We start from the raw sequence: 24478 nt of genomic DNA, 5'->3' as shown, positions 1-24478 counted from the left end.
CGAGAATTACTATTTATTTGGTTAAAAACAACTTACAATCTAGTGAGCCTCCAATCAGGCAAACTGCCTGCCTTCTCAGTATTAAATTTTGAAGAGGGTGGATGTGTACATACACACGCTCACTTTTGGTATTGAATGGTGCAGTAGTCATAAAACTGCTGGTTGTATAAAGTGCTGAGGATAACACAGATGCTCTACAGTCATGGATAACTACGATAGCGGAGAAATACTGTTTGTTTATGGGGGATTTTGTCATATGTATAGCTATGACTCACTACCACATCAGAGGTGAAAGTGAGAGTCTATTATAGCTTTAGGTACTGTGGTTAAAATCTATATATCCTCCCTCTCCTGGTACAGATCGTAGGTAAAAGCCCTGTCCAGTGCTGGGAAGCAGGTTTGAGGTTGTTTCTAAAGAAGCCCTGAGCTCAGTTCCAGCCTTTCCTGCTGTAGGGCTGCCTCGTCCAGCTGCTCCAATTCTTAAGCCTAGTTAACAGCGCAGCAGCTCTCACCGTTGCACCAGGGATGCATGCAGCTAAGCTGCGGCTGGGGTCCGATTATCGTTCCGTGGGTGCAGGGCTCCCGCCAGGGATGGGTCCAGACACGCTGCACCGGCTGGGCTGAGCCCAGGGCTGGCTGCCGTGCTACTGCGGGAGGCCGGGGTTTCCTCCTGCCCTGAACGGCAGGGGTGCGTGGGGCCCCCGGCACCGGGGTGGCCTCTACCGGGAGCGCCGTGCGGAGCAGCCCGGCACCGCAGCTGAGAGGCGGCCGGGGCGAGGCGTGGGTTTTCGGTGACCCGGTAGCGCTCCCCTCGCCACGCCCGCTCCCTGCCGGCCGGACAGTCAGCCAGCGAGCTGGAGGCCGGGATCTCCGAGCCTCCAGGGCCTGGCAGCGAGCGCCTGCCGAGAGCAAGCAGCGCCCCGGGGGCTCTCTCGGCCGCAGCCGGTGGGCAGCGGGCAATGGCAGCGGACAACGCCGGGCACTGGGGCCGCCTGGAGTCCGCCCTGCGCAGCAGCCTCCGCCTCCTCCGGGACAGGTGGGCCCGGGGGCCGAGTCAACGCGGCGGGCAGGCGGCGGCCGCGGCCACAGAGCGGTCGAGCAGCGGCATCGAGGAGGCCGGCGAAGAGGTTTGCGCCCTGCAGACGCTGCCGGTGAGTGAGTCACCCGGTTCCTGCCACCCCTCCGCCCAGACCAGCTATCTGCCTCCCTTTCGTCTGTAACCCACCCACCTCTCCTCGTCTCTCTTTATCACTCCAGCCATCCGGTTCCCATCCTGTTGGCAGCACTTGGGTGCTCCCATAAATCAAAGGCATGATCATATTATTCTGGCATACCCTCAGAAATTACCACCTGGGGGTTCATGTCTGATACTCAAAGGCTCTTTGTCACAGGGGTTCTCACAACACATTTTTTGGTGGCCTCACAGTGTGGCCACCAACTCTTGCTTAATTAACTTTAGGGAAAACAAATAAATATGCACATATACATGTCCAACTCACTGTAATTTATGTATGGCTTTTTTGCAGACTCAGTAATAAATATAATGCTGTGAAAAGTGATATTTGTATGTTTGTTAATATCACTTTTCACAGCAAGTCCTGGCAAATTAAGGGGGGGCAGGGAGGATGGATGCGGGGCTGAGGGAGGCTGCAGAGGTCAGAGGCGATGGATGGGAGGGGGCCCACCAATGCGTGCTTGGGGGTGAGGGTTGGCGGCCGCTGCTGTGCGGTCAGGGCTGAGGATCGGGGGGGTCAGCACTGGAGCCAGCATCTGCTGCCGCGAGACCGGGGCCAGGGGTTGGCACCCAGGCTCAGCATTTGGGGTCCATGCCCGCTGCCACACGACTGGGGCAAGGGGTTGGCATCAGCATCTAGGGCCAGCACCTGCCGGAGCCCGGGGTTGGTGCCTGCTGCCGCGTGATCAAGGCTGGGGATCGGCGCCTGTGGCCAGCACCCGCCGGAGCCCAGGGTTGACATCCAGACGCAGTGTCTGGGGTCAGCAACCAGGGCTGGGGGTAAGAGCGCGTGGCCGGGGTTGGCCCCTGGAGCCTCCAGCCACCGCTGGGGTTGGCGCTTGGGGTCCATACCTGCTGCCATGCGGCCAGGGCTAGGGGTCAGCATCCAGAGCCAGCAAACCGCCGGAGCCCAAGGCTGGGGATCTGAACCCAGGGCCAGCACCCAGGGCTGGGAATCTGCACCGAGGGTTGGCACCCAGGGTTAGCGACCATGGCTGGGAGTCAGACTGTGCTGCCAGGGATCTGCGCCTGAGGCCTGCGGCTGCCGCTGGGGTTGGAGGTTGGTGCCATGTGGTGAGAGCCGGGGATCGGAGTCTGCAGCTGCGCAGCCAGAGGTTGGAGCCTGAAGACCTGTGACTGAAGGCCAGGGCCGCGTGGCCAGAGCTGGGGGTCAGTGCCTGAAGTCCTGCGGCTAGAGCCGGGTGTTGGCACCTGAAGCCCCATGGCTGCAGCAGGGGGTCTGCAGACGGGCTCCCTAAGGCCTGGTCTACACTATGACTTTAATTCGGATTTAGCAGCGTTAAATCGAATTAACCCTGCACCCGTCCACACAACGAAGCCATTTAATTTGAAATAAAGGGCTCTTTAAATCGATTTCTGTACTCCAACCCGACGAGTGGAGTAGCGCCAAAATCGATTTTATCATTTCGAATTAGGGTTAGTGTGGCCGCAATTCGATGGTATTGGCCTCCGGGAGCTATACCACAGTGCACCATTGTGACCGCTCTGGACAGCAATCTGAACTCGGATGCACTGGTCAGGTAGACAGGAAAAGCCCCGCAAACATTTGAATTTCATTTCCTGTTTGCCCAGTGTGGAGAGCACAGGTGACCACAGATAGCTCATCAGCACAGGTAACCATGCAGGCCGATAATCGAAAAAGAGCACCAGCATGGACCGTACGGGAGGTACTGGATCTGATCGCTATATGGGGAGAGGATTCAGTGCTAGCAGAACTTTGTTCAAAAAGACGAAATGCCAAAACTTTTGAAAAAATCTCCAAGGGCATGATGGAGAGAGGCCACAATAGGGACTCAGATCAGTGCCGCGTGAAAGTCAAGGAGCTCAGACAAGCCTATCAAAAAACAAAGGAGGCAAATGGTTGCTCTGGGTCAGAGCCGCGGACATGCCGCTTCTACGCCGAGCTGCATGCAGTTCTAGGGGGGGCCGCCATCACTACCCCACCTCTGACCATGGATTCCGAGGCGGGGATCATCTCATCAGCTACACCTGAGGATTCTGTGGACGGGGAAGAGGAGGAGGAGCTTGCAGAGAGCACCCAGCACTCCGTTCTCCCCAACAGCCAGGATCTTTTTCTCAACCTGACTGAAGTACCCTTCCAACCCTCCCAACCCAGTAACCAAGACCACGACCCCATGGAAGGGACCTCAGGTGAGTTTACCTTTTTAAAATATAAAACTTGTTTTAAAAGCAAGGGTTTTTAATGATTACTTTGCCCTGAGGGCTTGGGATGCATTCACAGCCAGTACAGCTACTGGAAAAGTCTGTTAATGTGTCTGGGGATGGAGCGGAAATCCTCCAGGGACATCTCCATGAAGCTCTCCTGAAGGTACTCCAAAAGCCTTGCCACAAGGTTTCTGGGCAGTGCAGCCTTATTCCGTTCCTCCATGGTAGGACACTTGACCGTGTCATGCTTGCAGCAAGTAATCCGGTATCATTGCATGACAAAGCCTGGCAGCGTATGGTCCCGGTGTTTGCTGGCATTCAAGCAACATTCGTTCTTTATCTTGCTGTGTAATCCTCAGGAGAGTGATATCGCTTATGGTAACCTGGTTGAAATACGGGAATTTAATTAAGGGGACAGAGGTGGCTGTTCCTACTGGGCTGTTTGTCTGTGGCTGAAAAGAAATCCTTCCCTGCAGTTAGCCAAGCGTGGTGGAGGAATTGGCCTAGAGCTTTTCGCGTTTGGCTAGCAGGGATCTTCCCTAATACCAGCCACGCGGTGTGGGGATAAAGCGATCATCCAGAGAATTGGATTGGGGGGGGGGGTTAGTTTGTTTTCTGCTGCTGAATCTTAACAGGAAAACCGCAGCACTCAACGGGCTTTGCTTGGTATGTGGGAAAGGAGGGCGCAGAAGCTGAAAGACAATGGCTTACCATGGCCGCATGCAAGCCGAATTCTGTTGCCCGGACCTGCGTCTGTGATCTCTAGCAGCAAAGCCACAGGCACTCAATATTAAGAGGCAAAATGCGACCTTGCACAGAAATCACATGTGCTATGTAATGTGAATAGTGTTGGTCACCGTGAAAGAATATAAGCATTGTTCTGCAAAATGTATCTTTTTAAAAAATTCTCTCCGTTTTTCCCTCCCTCCAGCAGCTGCAAATTCTTCAAGCCTCCCTCCTCCGTCCCAAAGGCTATCACAGATAAGGCGTCGGAAAAAGAAGATGCGAGACGAGATGTTCCCAGAAATCATGGAATCCACCCACAGTGACAGAGCTAAACTGAATGAGTGGAAGGACACTGTTTCAAAGTATAGGAAAGAAGACAGTGAACGTAAGGACAGGAGGGACCAACGTGAGGACAGGAAGGACCAACATGAGGAGAAGAGAGACGCTCGAGATGAGAGGTGGCGGCAGGAAGATCAGAGGAGGCAGGATGCAACGCTGGGGCTGCTGCGTGAGCAAACAGACATGCTCCAGCGTCTGGTGGCGCTTCAGGAACGGCAGCAGGATAACAGAGTGCCGTTACAGCCCCTGTATAACCCCTCCTTCCCCCTCACCATGTTCCATAGCCTCCTCACCCAGACGTGTAAGAACGCGGGGGGGAGGGGGAGGCTCCGTACACCTTCCCATTCCACCCCAGTGGACAGCCCAAGCAAAAGGCTGTCATTTTTTTAACCTTTTTTTAGTGGCCTTTTCCTTCCTGCCGATTCTCCTCCCAAACCCCACCCGGATTCCCTCCCTCTTTTTATAAATCTATTAATAAAGAATAAATGATTTTTAAACGATAGTGACTTTATTTGGTTTGAAAGCAAGCTGGGGGAAGGGGGAGGGTGGGTTCCTTACAGAGAATGAGTCAATAAAGGGGGTGGGTTTTCATGAAGGAGAAACAAACAGATATTTCACACTGTAGCCTGGCCAGTCATGAAACTGGTTTTCAAAGCTTCTCTGATGCACAGCGCTTCCTGGTGTGCTCTTCTAATCGCCCTGGTGTCTGGCTGCGCATAATCAGCAGCCAGGCGATTTGCCTCAGCCTCCCACCCCGCCATAAAAGTCTTGCCCTTACTTTCACAGAAATTGTGGAGCACACAGCAAGCAGAAATAACAATGGGGAGATTGGTTTGTCTGAGGTCTGAGCGAGTCAGTAACGATCGCCAGCGACCTTTTAAATGGCCAAATGCACATTCTACCACCATTCTGCACTTGCTCAGCCTGTAGTTGAACAGCTCCTGACTCCTGTCCAGGCTGCCTATGTACGGCTTCATGAGCCATGGCATTAAGAGGTAGGCTGGGTCCCCAAGAATAACTATTGGCATTTCAGCATCCCCAACAGTTATTTTCTGGTCCGGAAAGTAAGTCCCTTGCTGCAGCCCTTTAAACAGAGTAGTGTTCCTGAAGATGCGAGCGTCATGAACCCTTCCCGGCCAGCCCACGTTCATGTTGGTGAATCCACAAGTGCTTGCAGCACCATTGAAAAGTACCCCTTGCGGTTTATGTACTGGGTACCCTGGTGCTCCGGTGCCAAGATAGGGATATGGGTTCCATCTATCGCCCCACCACAGTTAGGGAATCCCATTGCAGCAAAGCCATCCACTATGGCCTGCACATTTCCCAGAGTCACTACCTTTCGTAGCAGCACCTGAGTGATTGGTTTGGCTACTTGCATCACAGCAGCCCCCACAGTAGATTTGCCCACTCCAAATTGATTCCCGACTGACCGGTAGCTGTCTGGCGTTGCAAGCTTCCATAGGGCTATCGCCACTCGCTTCTCAACTGTGAGGGCTGCTCTCATCCTGGTATTCTGGCGCTTCAGGGCAGGGGACAGTAAGTCACAAAGTTCCATGAAAGTGCCCTTACGCATGCAAAAGTTCCTCAGCCACTGGGAATCATCCCACACCTGCAACACTATGCGTTCCCACCAGTCTGTGCTTGTTTCCCTTGCCCAGAATCGGCGTTCCATGGATAGAACCTGCCCCATTAACAACATGATCTCCAAAGCACCGGGGCCCACAGTTTGACAGAATTCTGTGTCCGTGTCCATGTCCTCATCACGCTTGTCGCTGCGCTGCCACCGCCGCCGCCTCCTTGCCTCGTTTTTCTGGTCCTTGCTCAGCATAAACTGCATGAGAATGCGCGAGGTGTTTACAATGTTCATGACTGCTGTCTTGAGCTGAGTGGGCTCCATGCTTGCCGTGGTATGGAGTCTGCAGTGTTCACCCAGAAAAAAAGGCGCAAAATGGTTGTCTGCCATCCGTTGCTTTCATGCAGGGAGGGAGGGAGGGGTGAGGCTGTACCCAGAACCACCTGCGACAATGTTTTTTGTCCCATCTGGCACTGGGATCTCAACCCAGAATTCCAATGGGCGGGGGAGACTGCGGGAACTATGGGATAGCTACCCACAGTGCAACGCTCCAGAAATCGACGCTAGCCCCGGAACATGGACACGCACCACTGAATTAATGTGCTTAGTGTGGCCACATACATTCGACTTTATACAATCTGTTTCCCAAATTCGAATTATATACATTCAGATTAATCCTGTAGTGTAGACATACCCTAAGTCCCCACCCCATGTCTAAAGCATGAGCCCAACTATGCCTCTCTTCTCCCCTCTCCCCTCCCCCCCCCGGTAGAGAACTCAACTTGCTCCTTCAGCCTTGTTCCCCACCTGTCTCCAGAGATGGTGCAGGGTGGCGCATCCAAGAGCAACAGGGTTGGAGGGAGACATGAGGCTGTCGTGGCCACAGGGAAACCCCCTAGTGGCCGCATGCAGCCACGGTGGCCAAATTTGAGAAAAGCTGATTCTAGCAGATAGAGGCATAATAAGATTCAGTGGCTGGAAGCTGAAATCATCAAAATTCAACTTGGAGATAAAGTGTACATTTTTTAACAATGAGGATGATCAATCATTTGGAGTCTAAATCCAGATTGGACATCTTTCTAAAAACTATGCTCTTATTCAGCCACAAATTATTGCACTAGATGCAGGAATTGCGGATAATCTATGGCCTGTGTTATGCAGGAAGTCAAGCATATTTTTGACTTAATAATGTAGTGATCTGTTTCATGTTTATACTTTTGCATGTGAAGTAATATTACTTTTGCTCTTATTTTTCCCTCCTAATCTCTTCTATTTGCATTAGTGAGGTCCTCGGTCATTAAAACTGCTCTTTTTTAATGTTTTCAGATTGATGTGCAGTTATACATTATGTCATTTCTCTCACCCCAAGACCTGTGCCATTTGGGAAGCACAAATCACTACTGGAGTTTAACTGCACGGGATCCATTGTTATGGCGATATTTTCTCTTGCGGGATCTCCCTTCTTGGTCTTCTGTTGACTGGAAATCACTTCCAGATGTGGAAATCTTTAATAAATCATTTTCTGAGCTAAATGATAATGCATTGTACGACTACATGACAATGTAAGTATTTTACGTTTCTCCAATGTGTATAAAGCAGTATAACTCACCCCAAATCCAGATTTTAAAACCACAACTCTGCCAGTCTAATTATAGGAAAGTATTACTTGACTTTTGAAGTGGTTTTGCGGATAAAATGCATTTCTGGTTCCTTGAAAGGAAGTTTCTAATTATGTAACAATTCTCTCAGTTCTTTCTGTTTGCAGTATTAGTACATTCCTATTTAATTCCAAAGGATTTCAAAGCATTTTGCAAATGATACATATACAATGCCACAGAAATGCAGCCACCTCAGAATAGGAGTTAGAGAGCCAGCCACAGCATGCTACACAAAAAGTGTGGTGGGAGAGGAGGTGAAAACGTTTTTGTCCAGAAGACAAGCAAACGCCTACTCTTACCAAAAGTACTATGTAGAGCAATTGGGATTTTGTTTTTTAAGGTCTTATTTGACAGACTCAGGTACAGTAAATTGCATGAAAAATCTATCTATACATTCAGTCAACTACATTAAAAGAATATTAATGTTGCTAAGTCAAGAACTCATCAAATAAACCAGAAGTCCTTTGGAAAATGTAATAAGCATAATAATACATATGCACAAAGGGTTGTCCAGGCAACCTTAATTTTGGCATTTCCTAACTTTTGCATCTTGACTTTGGAACTTTAATGTTCTTTTAACGTAGCTTTTTTTTGGATACAGCTTCCTAATTTAAAAAAAATGGGGGAAAAATCTGTTACATGGAACAATATTGGCAATAGTTGGTGTTCTCCAATATGTGGATCAGCCACTAGAGAGGAATGAGACACATGCTTTGCTAGTGCTGTGCTTTCACAATTATTTGCTGACAACAGAGGAATGTAGATGCTCAGGATTCCCGGGTTCAATTCTAGGTTCTGTGTTCAAGAGGGCACAGACCCTTATATCTGTATACTCCTAGCCTGTTCTTGTTCCCCTTTCTTTTATCCACCTCCCGGCTCCTGCCTCTCTCTCACTCTACTCTTGTTCAACTCCCTGCTTCTGCCCTCCTCCCGCTGGACATTGTGATTGCAGAGCCATTGGCCATTATCTTTGAAAACTCATGGTGATCGGGGGAGGTCCCGGATGACTGGAAAAAGGATAATGTAGACCCCATCTTTAAAAAAGGGAAGAAGGAGGATCCAGGGAACTACAGGCCAGTCAGCCTCACCTCAGTCCCTGGAAAAATCATGGAGCAGGTCCTCAAGGAATCAATTCTGAAGCACTTAGAGGAGTGGAAAGTGATCAGGAACAGTCAGCATGGATCCACCAAGGGCAAGTCATACCTGACTAACCTAATTGCTTTCTATGAGGAGATAGGTATATTTATTTATCTCATAGAGCTAGAAGGGACCCTGAAAGGTCATCAAGTCCAGCCCCCTGCCTTCACTAGCAGAACCAAGTACTGATTTTGCCCCAGATCCCTAAGTGGCCCCCCAAGGATTGAGCTCACAAACCTGGGTTTAGCAGGCAAATGCTCTAGCCACTGAGCTATCCCTCTGTTGGTCTGTGGATGAGGGGAAAGCAGTGGATGTGTTATTCCTTGACTTTAGCAAAGCTTTTGATACCGTCTCCCACAGTATTCTTGCCACCAAGTTAAAGAAGTATGGGCTGGATGAATGGACTATAAAGTGGATAGAAAGCTGGCTAGATCGTTGGGCTCAACGGGTAGTGATCAACGGCTCCATGTCTAGCTGGCAGCCGGTATCAAGCAGAGTGCCCCAAGGGTCTGTCCTGGGGCCAGTTTTGTTCAATATCTTCATTAATGATCTGGAGGATGGCGTGGACTGCACTCTCAGCAAATTTGCAGATGACACTAAACTGGGAGGCGTGGTAGATACACTAGCGAGTAGGGATAGCATACAGAGAGACCTAGACAATTTAGAGGATTGGGCTAAAAGAAACCTGATGAGGTTCAACAAGGACAAGTGCAGAGTCCTGCACTTAGGATGGAAGAATCCCATGCACTGTTACAGACTAGGGACCGAATGGCTAGGAAGCAGTTCTGCAGAAAAGGACCTACTGGTCCCTCATCCTTACAGTGGATGAGAAGCTGGATATGAGTCAACAGTGTGCCCTTGTTTCCAAGAAGGCTAACAGCATTTTGGGCTGTATAAGTAGGGGCATTGCCAGCAGATTGAGGGATGTGATCGTTCCCCTCTATTCGACATTGGTGAGGCCTCATCTGGAGTACTGTGTCCAGTTTTGGGCCCCACACTACGAGAAGGATGTGGAAAAATTGGAAAGAGTCCAGCGGAGCACAACAAAAATGATTAGGAGGCTGGAGCACATGATTTATGAGGAGAGGCTGAGGGAACTGGGATTGTTTAGTCTGCAGAAGAGAAGAATGAGGGGGGATTTGATAGCTGCTTTCTACTACCTGAAAGGGGGTTCCAAAGAGGATGGATCTAGACTGTTCTCAGTGGTGGCAGATGACAGAACAAGGAGTAATGGTCTCAAGTTGCAGTGGGGGAGGTTTAGGTTGGATATTAGGAAAAACTTTTTCACTAGGAGGGTGGTGAAGAACTGGAATGGGTTACCTAGGGAGGTGGTGGAATCTCCTTCCTTAGAGGTTTTTAAGGTCAGGCTTGACAAAGCCCTGGCTGGGATGATTTAGTTGGGGATTGGCCCTGCTTTGAGCAGGGGGTTGGACTAGATGACCTCCTGAGGTCCCTTCCAACCCTGATATTCTATGATCTATGTACTTTCCCGTATTCCCCGCCTCTGCAGCTGTCCAGCCACCTACTCTTCTGGTGCTCCCCATGCTCTGGCTCTTACATCCCCCTACTCTCCTGAGTACCAATACAGTGCCTTAACCACAAAAAACATTTCTCGTTGGACCAAGACTTCTAATTTATTTACATAGGCTACATAACAACCATCAGTTAACAACTCTGTCCCTCATTGATATGAATCAGCAACCTACAAGTCACAAGTAAAATACATTTGGGACCTAATTTGGTTGACAGTAATTAATATCTCCTCTGTATTTTGTGTTTAATTTCTAATTATATCTATTTTACCCAGATACAAAAAGAGCTGTCCTCCGAGTAGACATTTGAAATCAAGCCGTCCCACATATGGAGCTGTGACCACCTTCCTTGTACAATCACTGGTCACTCAAGCAGAACCTCGCTTTGCCCTTTTTGGACCAGGTTTAGAAGAATTGGATGAATCTTTGGTGCGAAGAATGATGACTTGCCCAGAAATTTTGCCTGTAGCTGGCTTACCTCAAAGACAAATCCATGGTAATAGTCAGTTGTTTCTTTAAAAACATGTTCTACAAGAGAAAAGGTGCTTTTTATACCTCCCTTTAAAACAAATATTAGTTTTATAGACTGTGTTATACAGGAGATCAGACTAGATGATTGCAAAGACCCCTTTTGGCCTTAGGATCTATGAATCTATACTAAAACTGGATTTTTTCCCTCTCTGTGGCTGATTAGAATAAAATGCCATTGTAGAACAATAAGCATTCGGGGTGAAATCTTTCTACCTTGAAGTCAGTGGGAAAACGCGAATTGAAATCAGTGGTGTGTGGTGGGTGTCTGGGTGTCTGTCTGTCTGTCTCTCAAGAGTTCACCCTGGGGTTTTGGTCCAGAACTTAAAGTCAGATATGCTGTTGATCATGGATTAGTCTTAAGCCCAGTTTTCTTTAGCTGACATTAATACTATGTCCTTTTTTAAAAATTACTTTTGCTTGATTGCCTGCACTTTATACAAAAAAAGTGTGTAGGTACAAAAAAAGGAAAAGTGGATGAAGGACCCCATTTCCTACTTAAATCTAAGTTATATATGAGATTGGTAATAAAATGCCTTTATTAAAAAGAACAGTGACCTAGGAAAATGTAGGAAGTTGTTAAATGATTAATCAATGGGATTTTACATAAAATATAGTTCTAAACATCTGCAGTTTCCCCTCACTCTAAACCAGAGTAAAAAATCTCAAAAATTATTTGATTGGGAGCCACTGATATTTATTTATTCATTACTGAATTGGAATAATGAAGTTGTGCTCACAGGTGGCATATGCAAATATACATTTTTAGTGCTGTTTTCCTGCTGTCATATGTCACACTTTTTGCATTATCTTTTAAATTAGGTGTAAAACATTTTGGATAGAACTTAATGTGTGATTTAAGAACAGGAAGCGCAGTAGCGCTTGATCCTGATTGGGGGTCTAAGTGCTTCTGCAGTACAAATTTTAAATAACTTATTTAGGTACTTGAAATAATTCCAAGTGCCATCCAATCTTTTATAGCAATACTGAATTAAATTACCAGCATCTCAGTGTGATCAATTTAGTGTGTGTCTAAAGTCACATTCTGATGCAATGAATATATTTTCTTGTAATATAGAGACACACTTGATTAAATGTGCCCAATTTATGATCCCTATGGATTTTTCAGCCTTTGGCTTTAGCTGTCTTTAGCAACTGAATATTTTTATATCCTAAATTCATTTTGTTCCTCTTGTAGGGATTGGATCAGGAGTCAGTTTTAAATTTAATAACCATCGAAATTTCAATATTTTGACATTGTATTCAACTACCAGGTAAGGCTTGTTCTCTGGAGAAAAAAAAAAAAAGCTGGATATTCTCAGTTATTTCAGCTTTTTCCCTGGTCTCAACCACTAATATAATTTGGATATCACAGTACTTGATTGTTTCTGTAAATCAGGTGGATGAACATCTCTTGTAAATTACCTCAATTGGCAATGCCACTCACAAATTGTGTGGCAGAAGGTAGGCCTAGTTTTTTAAATCTGGCCCAAAGAATCTTTGATCAGCATGAGTATGTGTGTGTGTAATGTATAAAGAGCAGTGCCTTTCCTTTTTGTGTCTCTAACTTTATTTTTGAAATTTATAAGCATGAACCTACCCATTGGTGCATGTTAGTATGGATCTTGCAAAACTGGTTAACTATGCATGCAAATTATAAAAAGTTGTTTCAGGGATGAAACTGTTCTGCATGTTTTGGCCATTCCCCTCTCCCCTCTTTGTGGAGTACCCTCCCCTTTGCCATTCTCCTTCCAAATTAGTCTGGATAATTTTGTTAAATGTTTGGGATGTTCTCATATTTTTCAGCATGGAAAGGAAGAGAGCAAGAACAGAGCAAACTGTTACAGTCAATAAGATGTTTTACCAAGAAAACAGCATAGGTGGGAATCAACAGGCAGTACACTACAATGTAATTGCTCAAGTTAAACAGGTGTGCGAAGTAGTTGATGGATTCATCTATGTTGCTAATGCGGAAGCTCATAAAAGTAAGGAATGTTTATTTTAACTATGTTGACTCATATTTTGCGGATGGTTGAGATGCTGCTAATACATGAGAATACATTTATACTTTGAAGGCCAAATTCTGATCTTATTGTTCACCTTCAGAAGTGCAAAGAAAGATACTAATCAATGTAAGTAAGAATTATGAGTCCAAATGAAGTTAGTGTGGTTTCAGGACAGTTCTTACTAATGATTGACTACTGAATCTGCTATATAACTTGAGGAATTTAATTTTACAAGGACACTACTAAGCAGGTTATATGCAGTTTTGCTACAATATAAAAGCAAGGTGTGCTCAGTTATTCCTTTTGTGTAAATAAGTGTTTGGTATGAATTCTTAATAATCTGAGCTAAAGATCAGAGCAAATGAGAATGTCATGCAAATGGGAATTTAAAAATGTCAAATGGAAAGATTTAGTTTTGTTAATGGCTAAGTAAAGCCCTCTTATTCATGTCTGAATACTAGTGACATCATAGCAGAATTTTTTGGAAGCCTTTGTGATCCATCACTAACTTTGCGCACACAGCAGCTGACTTCCCTGTGATCTGCCACACACGATCTGTCCTTCTGCTCACTGGTCATCATCTACTATGGTGACCCACCACCATTCCTTCCATGATAACTTTCTCAAGGATATTTCCATCTCTATGCCAAATGTGACCAAAGTATATAAGTTTGCACCTGTTGATTTCCGAGAGCAGAATCCACTTCTCTCCAATAATATTTCTAACATAAGCATGCATTGTCTTCTCCGTCCAGGAGATATGCAAGAGTCTTTGCCAGCACCACATCTCTTCTTTTTTCTTCTTGTCAGTATTAGTTTTCCAGGATTCACATCTATAAGTTGCTATGGAAAAAATTAAGCTTTTGAGCAATCTAACAGTAATACATGTTGAGATACCATGGTTTTTCCACAGTTTCATGAGGGAGGCCTTGCTGAGCAAGCCATCCCTAGTAGTCTTCAGATTTCTTTGGAACAGCCTCCTTGGTTGAATATGTATGATCCCAGATAATTAAATTCAACTATTGCCTCTACAGCTTCACTGCTGATCATGATGTTTGCTTGCATCCTGTTGTTATTGATCATGTCAACGTACATGAATTTCATTTTTGCCACATTCAGGAATAGTCCATGTTCCTCACTAACTGTTTTCACAGACTCCAACATTTATTGCATTGCATCGATTGGTTTCACCAAAGAGCATCATATCATCAGCATATCTGAGGTTGGTTAAGAAGTGTCCATCAATAGAAGTCCCAGTTCCTTCCACCTTATCAAAATCTTCCAGGGCTTGTCTCATGATAAATTCTGCATATACGTTGAAAAGACCTGGGGACAGAATACACTCATGTCTTGGACTCTCCTCAATGGAAAACAAATCGCTGTTGCCCGCTGCTGTTCACACCATGGTCTGTTGTGAACAGTAGAGACTTGCAGCGAGTGCAGTGAAATGCTTTGGAGTACTGTACAAAACGTTTTGGGAGATTATACTCCCTACATTTTTCATTATATGACTAATATTTGCAATTTGAGCACATGTGCCTCGCCCCTCTCTGAAACCAGCTTGTTGTGGTGCTACTTCTGCTTCTGTCGATTGCTTCATGCAATCCTGAATTACGCAGAGCAAATACTTTAATTGTGTGTGATATCGGGGAGATGGTTTAATAGTTACTGCACTCTGTTATATCTTTCTTTGTAAAAGCAGAAAGATTCCTTTCGTTCAGTCTTCCCACCAATTTCAAATCATCCATGCGTCATTGCAAATTTTCCGCATGAGAGCAATACTGCGGTCACCAATTGCTTTTAGTAATTCTGCTGGTACATTATTTACCACTGCTTCTTTTCCAAACTTCATTTTCCTAATAACATGCACCATTTCTTCTCGGTGGACTGATGCCTCTGGCTTTGTACTCTCTTTTCTGTCATCCTGCATTGTAAGTGGCTCTGATGAGACATACAGGTTGGCACTGTAATCTGAATCACCTTCAGTAAGAACTGTGCCATCATGATCTTTTATAATACTCGGTCATGGGGAAAACTTTTTGGTAAGAAATCTGACCACTGTGAATATACCTTTTTATATTATTAGTCTCTTTATAATTCTCAAATTCCTCACATTTTGCCCTGATGTATTCACTTCTGTTTAGTGTGCCTTTGAATCTGTGTGCTCAGTTCCTTGTATTCTCTCCAGTGTTCTTCAGTTTCCAATCCACTCTTTCATTCTGTCATTTTTTTCATTAGCTCAGACACCTTCTCCATTAACCATGGTGTGGTCCAACTCTGACTTTTCAGAATGTGTGCTTAGATGGCTTTGAGCATGATAGTTTTCATTTTATTCCAGAGTTCATTCGGGTTGTTTCTTCTCTTTAAGGAGACTGTCCATTATCAAATGGTTGGTAGTCTCTACAGTTTCTCTTAATGTATGCACTGAAATATCTCATTAGTTTATCATACGTCTGGCACTGCACTGAAACAGAGTTCTGCTATCATCTAAAGTTCTTTCCTTGCTTATTTTCATGTAATGACGGTATAACTCTCCTTCTTTGACCTAGTCTTAAACAGTTGTGTGTGTTTTTAACGGTCCATTAACGGGAAGTTGAAACAAACAAGTTACCTGTTGATTTTTAAAATGTGTTTCAGTTGGGAGTATTTAAACTAGAGCATGTATTTACATTTAGGATTGTTTCTAGCATCTAATTTTATTTACAGAAGATGTAGAACTATAATGAAGCAACATGTCCTGAATATCTTTTAATACTGAAGGTGTGTTTACTTTTTGTTTCTTCAGCCTTCATCCATGCTAGATTGTCTTCATAATCATTGCCTTTTAAAAGGAGGAAAAAGTTAGATCAGGAAGGGAGAGGTGGAAGGAAGAGGAAGGAGGGGCAACTCACTGCCCCAACTGCCTCTGTGGAAGTTAGGAAAATGGCCTATTGTGACTTTGGTTATTATCGCTTGGAAGGTACTCCAGTAATAACACTTATGTGTATCCTCCTAAGAACCAAGATAGAAGAAAATGTAATAAAGATGAGTTTGATTATATATAGTGGGATTTGTATATAGTCTAATACTCATATTTCAAACTGTTTTCTAGAACATGACCGTCAAGATGAATTTGCTCATATTTTGGCAATGATAGATCCAACTCTTGGGCCTCCAAACAGACCTGTACTGATTTTGTCCTGCACCTCTGAAGTTGGCATTAAAAGAATCCCTTGTGTTTACATGGCACATCAACTGCAATTAAATCTGCTAAAGCAACCATGGATGGTATCTTCACTTCTTAAAATATTTGTTTTCTTTTTACTCATCCTCTTTATATTGTCTTGTGAGTGAGCAGTAATGTTTGAAGTGGACTTTAATTTAAATGTTAGTGGCATACTGTAGTTAAAGGAGAATTGCCAGGCAGTAAAGCCTAAATACAGATTTTAGATAAAATATTTTCCTTTGCCTTCATAAGGATATTGTTGGAAAGCTTTGTGTATTTTTAAAACATACCACTGTTATTTAGAAGATTACATAAATTGAATGGAAATATACTAGAAATTATAGAATTCATAATCTATGTGAAATTCTAAAGTTTGAAACTTTGTTCCCCCAAGAGTTATAAAAAGGAATTTCAAATAACCTGTGATTCCAACTGATACTGTGAAGGAAGGAAGATGTCACAAAACAGCAGAGGGAGGATTAAGAGAGAACTCTATAGGAAATCAATAATGTACAGCTTTCCTAATGGCTCTCTTTATTCATCCTCTGAACAGTACTGTTTCCTTTCCCCTAATTTACTCTAAGAAACATGTTCTGTTTAAGGAACCCGGAAGCCAGTGACAAAACAGGCAGATTTGATAATACCTGTATTTTTAAGAACAAATATGGAATGTTAATCTAGTATCTATACACCCAATATGTATATCCATATACCACATTAACATCTGCCATTGTTGGTTTTACAGGTACAAGACACTGTGGCTGCTACTTTAAGTGGACTGTTAAATGGAATTGAGTGGATACTGGGAGAAGTTGAATGTAAAAATGCACCATGATCAAACTTGCTTAGTCATACTGTATGGACTTTGCCATTTGCAAAGAGTATGAAGAGAACATTTCGCCCTGATGTTGTACTGATTGATAAGAGATTTAAAAGGCAGCCCTCTGTGATTGCAAATATTTTAATAATCAACATTCTTCCAAATGTAGACTTGAATTATAACTGAAAGCAAGTTTGACTGGATATCAACATTTGACAAAGAAATGGGTTTGATATATTTTTTTTTAATTTGGGGTCCTTATAATGCTTTTCATTCTCAGCATATTCTATAATATAAAACATTCTGCAAACCTTTATCCCCGATTAGCTTAATGCCAGAACAACCCTCTCACTTAGGTGTACGTTATACCAGATTTATGAAGCATACTACATGGAGATTCCTGATGACATAGGCAGCCATCTCCTATATAGTGTATTCCTTAAATGGCCAACAAGAGAAGAGACATGCCTTGTACCACAATGTGCGCTTAAGTGATCATCTACTGTGCCAGGTCTCCCGAAAGGTGCACATCGTATTTGATATTTGTTCCAAACACTGATCCCAGACCAGCTCCTGAAAAGGAAAAAAGAATTCTCTCCAGAACCATTGTTTAGGGAAAAGAGGTAAACATAAAGGGGAATTGTTAGCTTATACCAAAATTTTTAAAAATGAACATTTGATTTTTTTCCTATGTGTTCTTCATGACATTAATAAAGCTCAGCTGTGTCTGCTTTCTGCTGCAGTAATATTAACTTGAATTTCACATCCATCTGTCACCATGGGAACAAATGTCCTATTCCTTCATTAGAACATCCTGACATTATCTACTAGGCTTTCAACTGGCAAACCTTCATACAAATACTTTTGGCAGCTAGCAAATATATGAAATGTAAATGTCTTCGTTCTGCATCTTCTGTGGAGCTGAAATATTTTTATAAAATCGAAAAAATATTCCTAGAATTGGAATTAGAGTTTACATATTGCAGTGTTCTAGGGAACAAAATGGGCTCTTTCTCCTACTTTAAGCTAGTAGTTCCCATTCTCTCTTTGTTGCTTTCCAATGAATTATTGGATGGATACCTACATACTTTTCCTTGGCTTTTGTTGGTTCTCTGAGTATTTATTTTTTAATCTTCTTGGTTTTTTTACTCTCTATTTTTTTCTCTCACTTATATCAGTAAAACCTTCCTACTAACCAGAAAAGTACATGCAGCTCTGAGGATGGTGGCATAGGCCATACATAGGTCAAAGGGCAGCTCTGGGAAGCTAGGCCTGATGTGTTTTCATGGAACTAAGGGCTTTGGGAGCAAAGAGAAACTTGAGCCTGCTGCCCTGTATGTGTCAGTAGCTCCCACAGCTGGCTGCAAGAGGGGCTACTATGGGATCAGAGCAGGAAGACAGGCAGTTTTTGTGGAGCCAGTCATCTCTACTTTACCTCTACCATGGCACTTGGATACTACAGTGGTGAGGGTCATACAAGTACCTAGTGTGGTGGGAGTCCATGGTGTTCATTATAGAACAATGTTCTAATTCTGTATTCATAGGCGTAACATAGACACCTTGTCTACCTCTGACATAGACATATTTGGGGTGAAAGTTCTATCAATAGTATAAAATTAAGCTAGTGCCACTTAGTTTTACTATTAAGATCTCTGTGAGAGATGATGGCACTCAACATTTGGGAGGCGGGGTCTTCAAGCAGAACTGTCCAGAGTGAGGCCAATGAAGAGAAAATACAAACATGTTTAGATGCCTGAGCATGCACAGCAAGTGTTCCAGAATAACTTCTTCATTCCTCCTATCAAAATACAGGGGACTTTACAAGTGGCCCTTACTCCCATTATCACTGAATGGAAGGTTGAATTGGTCTCATTCCTGCAAAATATCTATTTCAAAACATTCTATTTGCAAAGTTCCTTTTTAAAAAAACTTTCCAGTGATTGATATTTAGGCCAGAGGTAGAAATAAAGGAAATTCAAAAACATTTCCTATTTCTATTGCTTCAGGTAGCCAAGGCCTCCTAACTTTTGTTGTATCTGTGTTCATAAAGGACAATTTGGAGTTCTAAGATTAACCCTGGGAGTTCCACTATGCCTATTCTAGCTTTTATTTTTTTAATTCTGTGTGTGTGTATATATATAGTTCTCTTGTAAGATACTCTACAGAACAGAAGAGATAAAACCCATGTATAATGCAATCAATATTTTGAATAAATACCTTAAATACATATGGATCGCCATACTTTGTAATGTGGCTTCACGTGAACTGCTGGTTGTCAAATAATTAAAAAATGCTACTATAGTCTAATAGCCACTCTGCTCTGCAGCAGGAGAATGCAACTGTCTCTGGTACTACTGCAGCTCCTACCATTTCATACATTGGGAAGGAGGATTAATTTATGCAATGATCACTATTGTAATAGCACTCTCTTTTCTCCCCTCAAAAATGTGTAATACATTGTTTTTTAAAGGTGGCAGATCTTCCTTATTTGTGTAGGCACCATAAACATCTGTGCTGTCCAGTAACAGTTAACAAAAAATACCTGTCCCATGGTGCACTCGTTAAACTTATTGGTGCAGAAATATGGGCATAGACCAAAGCAATGATGTTATTTTCAAGAGGGTGGGAAGGTAACAAGTTTCAGTTAGAAAAAGGAGAAAATAGATACAGGGCATTTTTTTTCTTTCACTTTTTTCAGAAGGTAACATGAACAATGAGGAGAGTTAAAGAGAATTTGGAAAAAAAAGTTCTTCATATTGTTTTGTATAACATTTTTATTTAAGGGATGTGTAATTGTAACAGCTGCTTTGCATAATCAACTCAGTTACCATACTCAAGTGTTTCAAGTGTTTAATACATAGAAACTGTTAGTTATATGCTTGGGCTCCAATGACTGTTGGTGTTTGCCATTGAGTTTGAGATGTTTGCAATGTTTTGAAAACCAGACTTTCCTTCTGGTGAGAAGGAATAGAAGAATATTTATTTCAAGGTACACTAATACTATTTTCATTAATTAGGCCACATGTTAGCCCTTCTGCATTAAATCAAAATAACTGTGATTTTTTTCTTACTATGTCTCTTTTCTAACATTTTCCTGTTGGCTCTGATGTTGGTTTCTACATGTTACTCTCAAAGGTGTGATTTAATATAAATATTTGTTACTCAATGGTTTTTTTAAAAAGAAAAGAAAGTAGTGAAGGTACTATGGGGAATACCCTTTTTTGTGAGTTTAGAGAACACAGAGAAACTGCAATATGCACAATGTATCAAAACAATGGTAAACCACATTAGAAAAAAGCATGGAGGAAGATTAGAGCTAGAAGTCACCTCGCCCAGTACTTCTTACTTTTGTTTCAAATACTATTGGTTCCCAAACTTTTAGAGTGTGCAATGTACCCCCTTCTTAGCTTCACATGTGCTCATTTAATTATGGGTGCTTTAGTAAGTGCCAGGCATGTATTGTGGGTTGGTCAATAAATGCAGTTGCTCCACTGAGTTCTGCAGTGTTAAAGCTATCTTTTGATGTATGTACTACAAGCAGGGGCCTGATTAAATCCCACATCTGGAAAATGGAAGCACTCTGCTGTTAAATGATCAGCTATCGCATGGACATGGGACTGAGATACATTTATTGGAGTACATGTTATAGTTTATCTAAGGCAGGCCAGAGCTCCAAGGGTGAAATCCTGGCCCTATTGAAGTGGGTTGACTGAGCACAAATGGGGTGAGGATTCCCAGCTGTTCTAAAGATGGAGCTGTCACTGATAAATACATGAATGATCATTAGTACTTGTGGGACAGTGTCCAGGGCCAGAGGTTCTGAGGCTTCACCCATGACCCAAAATCTACTCAAAGTATTTTCCACTGTTCTAGCCCCTAAAATGCTGTGAAATATAATATGCAGTGTTGTAGCCATGTTGGTCCCAGAATCTTAGAGAGAAAAGGTGGGTAACAGCTTCTGTTGGTGAGAGAGACAAGCTTTCAAACTTGCACAGCGCTCTTCTTCAGGATCTGGGTAAGCTCAAAAGCTTGTCTCTCTCACCAACAGAAGTTGGTCCAATAAAAGATATTACCTCACCCACCCTGTGAAATATAATGCAAGTTTATTGTGCCATACATGTCCAAAGTCTGTGTTTATATTCAGTATCCACAGCTGCACATTAAAAATAATTCAAACATTCTTTTTGACATTTTGACATATCTTCTGCATAAATATTGATTTTTTGTGCTAAATATTCAATAAACCTAATTGCTGTAGCTATTTACAAATGATTGGTTATCTCCACAACCAGAATGGCCACAAACTTCTTTTTTAATGAAAGCTTGATTCTGTAGACAAAGTTTGTACACCTTATCTCCCTACTCTCCAAAATATGTTTTGTGGATTCACTTCCAAGTCTCTACCCCAGCATTGAGAATTTCTCTAATAGAACAAGCAACTAACAAACAATCTCAAGAGTGTAGGGGTGTGGTGGTTTTTTGATATGGCAAACCAGTTCCTGACATTTAAGTACAACCATTTTGCTTTGTTACATTACAAAAAGTGGTGTTTCTCCTCAAATGACAGTTTCTGGTTTAGTAAGCAGACCTACAGGTCTTGCCTCCAAATTTTCCTATTGTAGACATCTATCAGCACCAGTGCAGCTCTGCCAGTGTTAGTAATAGAGAGTGCTGTAGACAGAGAACAGGTGATTTTATCACTGTCATCTAAGCCTCTGGATTTAGACAGCATGGTGGTAAAAAAATCTGTGCCCTAGCTACCCTAGCTCTTCCAGTGTCCTATCTTTGGTGGAACATTTTCCCAATATAGATGTAACCAACTATCATTTTCTTTGTTAAGCACATTGATTAGTCGGTGGCTGTTTATAACTGCCTGGTTTTCTTAAGTATTTAAGGGAGGGTCAGCAGCCTAATGGCATCATGTTCCACAAACAGTGGGAAAGTTTTAGAGGGATTTTTTGGGGAGGGGCACGGGAGGGGATGTGGAGGGTTGGAAATAAGAGAGTCAATTTAAATGAACATTTTTGACATATTCCTTTTGATTTTCCTATTTTTATAAAGAATTAGCAAACTTGCAAAGAAGTAGGAGTCTTTCTGTCTGGAAAAAAAATGTGTGTGTTTCTGGAAGCCAGGGAGGAATTCAAGATAAGAGCCTATATTCTTCTTCTTTTTATACAGTTTCACCAGTGGTGAACACAGAAATACTGAACTGCACATGGGACTCCTAAATGACATCTAAGTATAACTTTTCCCCTTCCCTATGAATAGTCTGACTGAGGATTAAAAAACCCTCTGTATAGATGACTGATAATCAGACACACTTAACAGCTGAAGGCATAAATGTGGCATGGGTCTGGAATGAATCAGAGTCATTCATATGATAGCTCTTTATCCTTGGTGAGATGAGCTGACCTCAGTCCAATTCCTGCTGGAGATGTTCCATGTTACAAAATCCACCACCACAATTGGCCCCCTTCTTGGTAGTCTTAGCAGGAGTGTGAAGGAATCAATGCTATGGAAAATGAACATAACATAAGAATGGCCATACTGGGTCAGACCAAAGGTCCATCAAGTCCAGTATCCTGTCTTCTGAGAGTGGCTAATGCAAGGTGCCCAAAGGGAAAGAATAGAACAGATAATCATCAAGTGATCCATCCCCTATAGCCTATTCCCAGCTTCTAGCAAACAGAGGCTAGGGACACCATCCCTGCCCATCCTGGTTGATAGCCATTGATGGACCTATCCTCCATGAATTTATCTAGTTCTTTTTTGAACCTTGTTATAGTCTTGGCCTTCACAACATCGTCTGGCAAGGAGTTCCACAGGTTGACTGTGCGTTGTGTGAAAAAATACTTACTTTTGTTTGTTTTAAACCTACTGCCTATTCATTTTATTTGGTGACCCTTAATTCATGTGTTATGAGAAGGAGTAAATAACACTTCCTTATTTACTTTCTCCATACCAGTCATGACTTTATAGATCTCTATCATATCCCCGCTTAGTCGTCTTTTTTCCAAGGTGAAAAGTGTCAGTCTTATTAATCTCTCCTCATACAGAAACTGTTCCACATCCTAATCATTTTTGTTGCCTTTTTCTGAACCTTTTCCAATTCCAATATATCTTTTATGAGAGGGGGCGACCACATCTGCACACAGAATTCAAGATGTGAGTGTACCATGGATTTATATAGAGGCAATATATTTTCTGTCTTCTTATCTAGCCCTTTCTTAGTGATTCCCAACATTCTGTTTGCTTTTTTGACTGCCGCTGCACATTGAGTGGATGTTTTCAGAGAACTATCCATCCTGGTTCCCATTGCCGTAAGTTAGAATAAGGCAAGAAGGATTGAGCCCATACAGCCTCTCAGCACCGAGGATTCCAAAGCTCTTTATAAATCATACAGAGGAATTCCTTCTCCCACTGCTGAATTAGACCCTCTGGAGTGATATATGGTTACAAAATAGTTAGGAATAGCAAGTGAAAAAGAACATCACATTCCGTTTAAAGAAAATAAAGATAAAAAAGGCTGCAGGATAAAGAAGAAATTGGTATAAGAATGACTATATAATTCATCACATGTCCCTTCACTGGAACTGCCTGGGGCTGTGGTACAGAAAGAATTAGAACTGAAATATGAAGCCTGGAACACTGTACATCTCAATTCAAAGGAATTGTGACTTTCCCATCCAGCCACTGGATGTCACCATTGTTACACGAGACAAGGTAGGTGAGGTAATAAGTTTTATTGGACCAGCTGCTCTTGGCGAGAGACAAGCTTTTGAGTTTACAGAGAGCTCTTCTTCAGGACTGGGAAACATACTCAGAGTGTCACAGCTAAGTACAAGGTGGAACAGATTGTTTAACATAATTAGTTAACACATATTGCAAGGCATCATTCGAGGTGTAGTGGCCCATTAACACCCCTCCAATCATAAGGGAGAAAGGAAGGAAGTGGAAAGGAAAGGCAGCGGGGGCGGATGTTGTTAGTGGGTTATAGATCATTGTAATAAACCATAAATCCAGTGTCTATTCCGTCCATGATTTTTAGTGTCTAGCGAAGTTATAAATTGTTACATGTAAGTGACACATAGTAAGTGTATAGATGAAGGAACCGTTAGACAATTGGGCAAGTTTTATTTTAAGAAATCAGTTAGACTGTTGGTTTCTCAGATACTACAGCAAATAGATGCTATGCTATAGAAGACCCAAAGAGAAAATGAATTTCTATGAATTGGACATGTTCTTCTTTGTGGGCATCTTTCTACTGCTTCTGCCCATTTGATGGGTCTTGTTCTCCTTGCTTTCATTCTGGTAGGCATCTGCACGGACTTGCGATGATGAGGCAGAGACGTTAGTGCTGGAGAATAGGTCTGGAGTCAGTGTCTAGGGTAATAGTGCCTAATGAGGGCAGGAACCAAGATAAGCATGTCCTGCATTATTACCAAGGCTACTGAAACTGTAATAGGCAGTGCCAGTTTGGTCCTCAGTGTCACTTTGATTTAGCCAGCACTAGTGGTGCTGGGTAAGGAATTT

At 43.0% G+C, this 24478-nt stretch overlaps 2 protein-coding genes across 3 annotated transcripts; both read left to right on the top strand.

The window, feature by feature from the left end:
• Nucleotides 1-402: 402 nt before the first annotated feature.
• FBXO4 (F-box protein 4) lies at nucleotides 403-20440 on the top strand. The gene is made up of 7 exons (XM_054032010.1): nucleotides 403-1151; nucleotides 7386-7621; nucleotides 10662-10882; nucleotides 12113-12188; nucleotides 12721-12899; nucleotides 16012-16187; nucleotides 16871-20440. Exons 1-7 carry the CDS (start codon nucleotides 960-962, stop codon nucleotides 16958-16960), a joined length of 1170 nt encoding a protein of 389 aa, XP_053887985.1. The 5' UTR covers nucleotides 403-959; the 3' UTR covers nucleotides 16961-20440.
• LOC128839221 (SRRM2 protein homolog rsr-2-like) lies at nucleotides 3132-4922 on the top strand. Of its 2 annotated transcripts, none has more exons than XM_054032013.1 (2): nucleotides 3132-3406; nucleotides 4356-4922. In XM_054032013.1, the coding sequence occupies exons 1-2, from the start codon at nucleotides 3208-3210 to the stop codon at nucleotides 4874-4876; spliced, it is 720 nt and encodes a 239-aa protein (XP_053887988.1). In that variant the 5' UTR covers nucleotides 3132-3207; the 3' UTR covers nucleotides 4877-4922. The 2 variants fall into 2 exon arrangements, with proteins under 2 accessions (XP_053887988.1, XP_053887987.1); XM_054032012.1 differs by having other exon boundaries at nucleotides 4353-4922.
• Nucleotides 20441-24478: the final 4038 nt, after the last annotated feature.

This window comes from Malaclemys terrapin, chromosome 6, assembly GCF_027887155.1.
Source record: "Malaclemys terrapin pileata isolate rMalTer1 chromosome 6, rMalTer1.hap1, whole genome shotgun sequence".
Taxonomy (NCBI): domain Eukaryota; kingdom Metazoa; phylum Chordata; order Testudines; family Emydidae; genus Malaclemys; species Malaclemys terrapin.
This window is presented reverse-complemented; position numbering and strand designations above follow the sequence as displayed.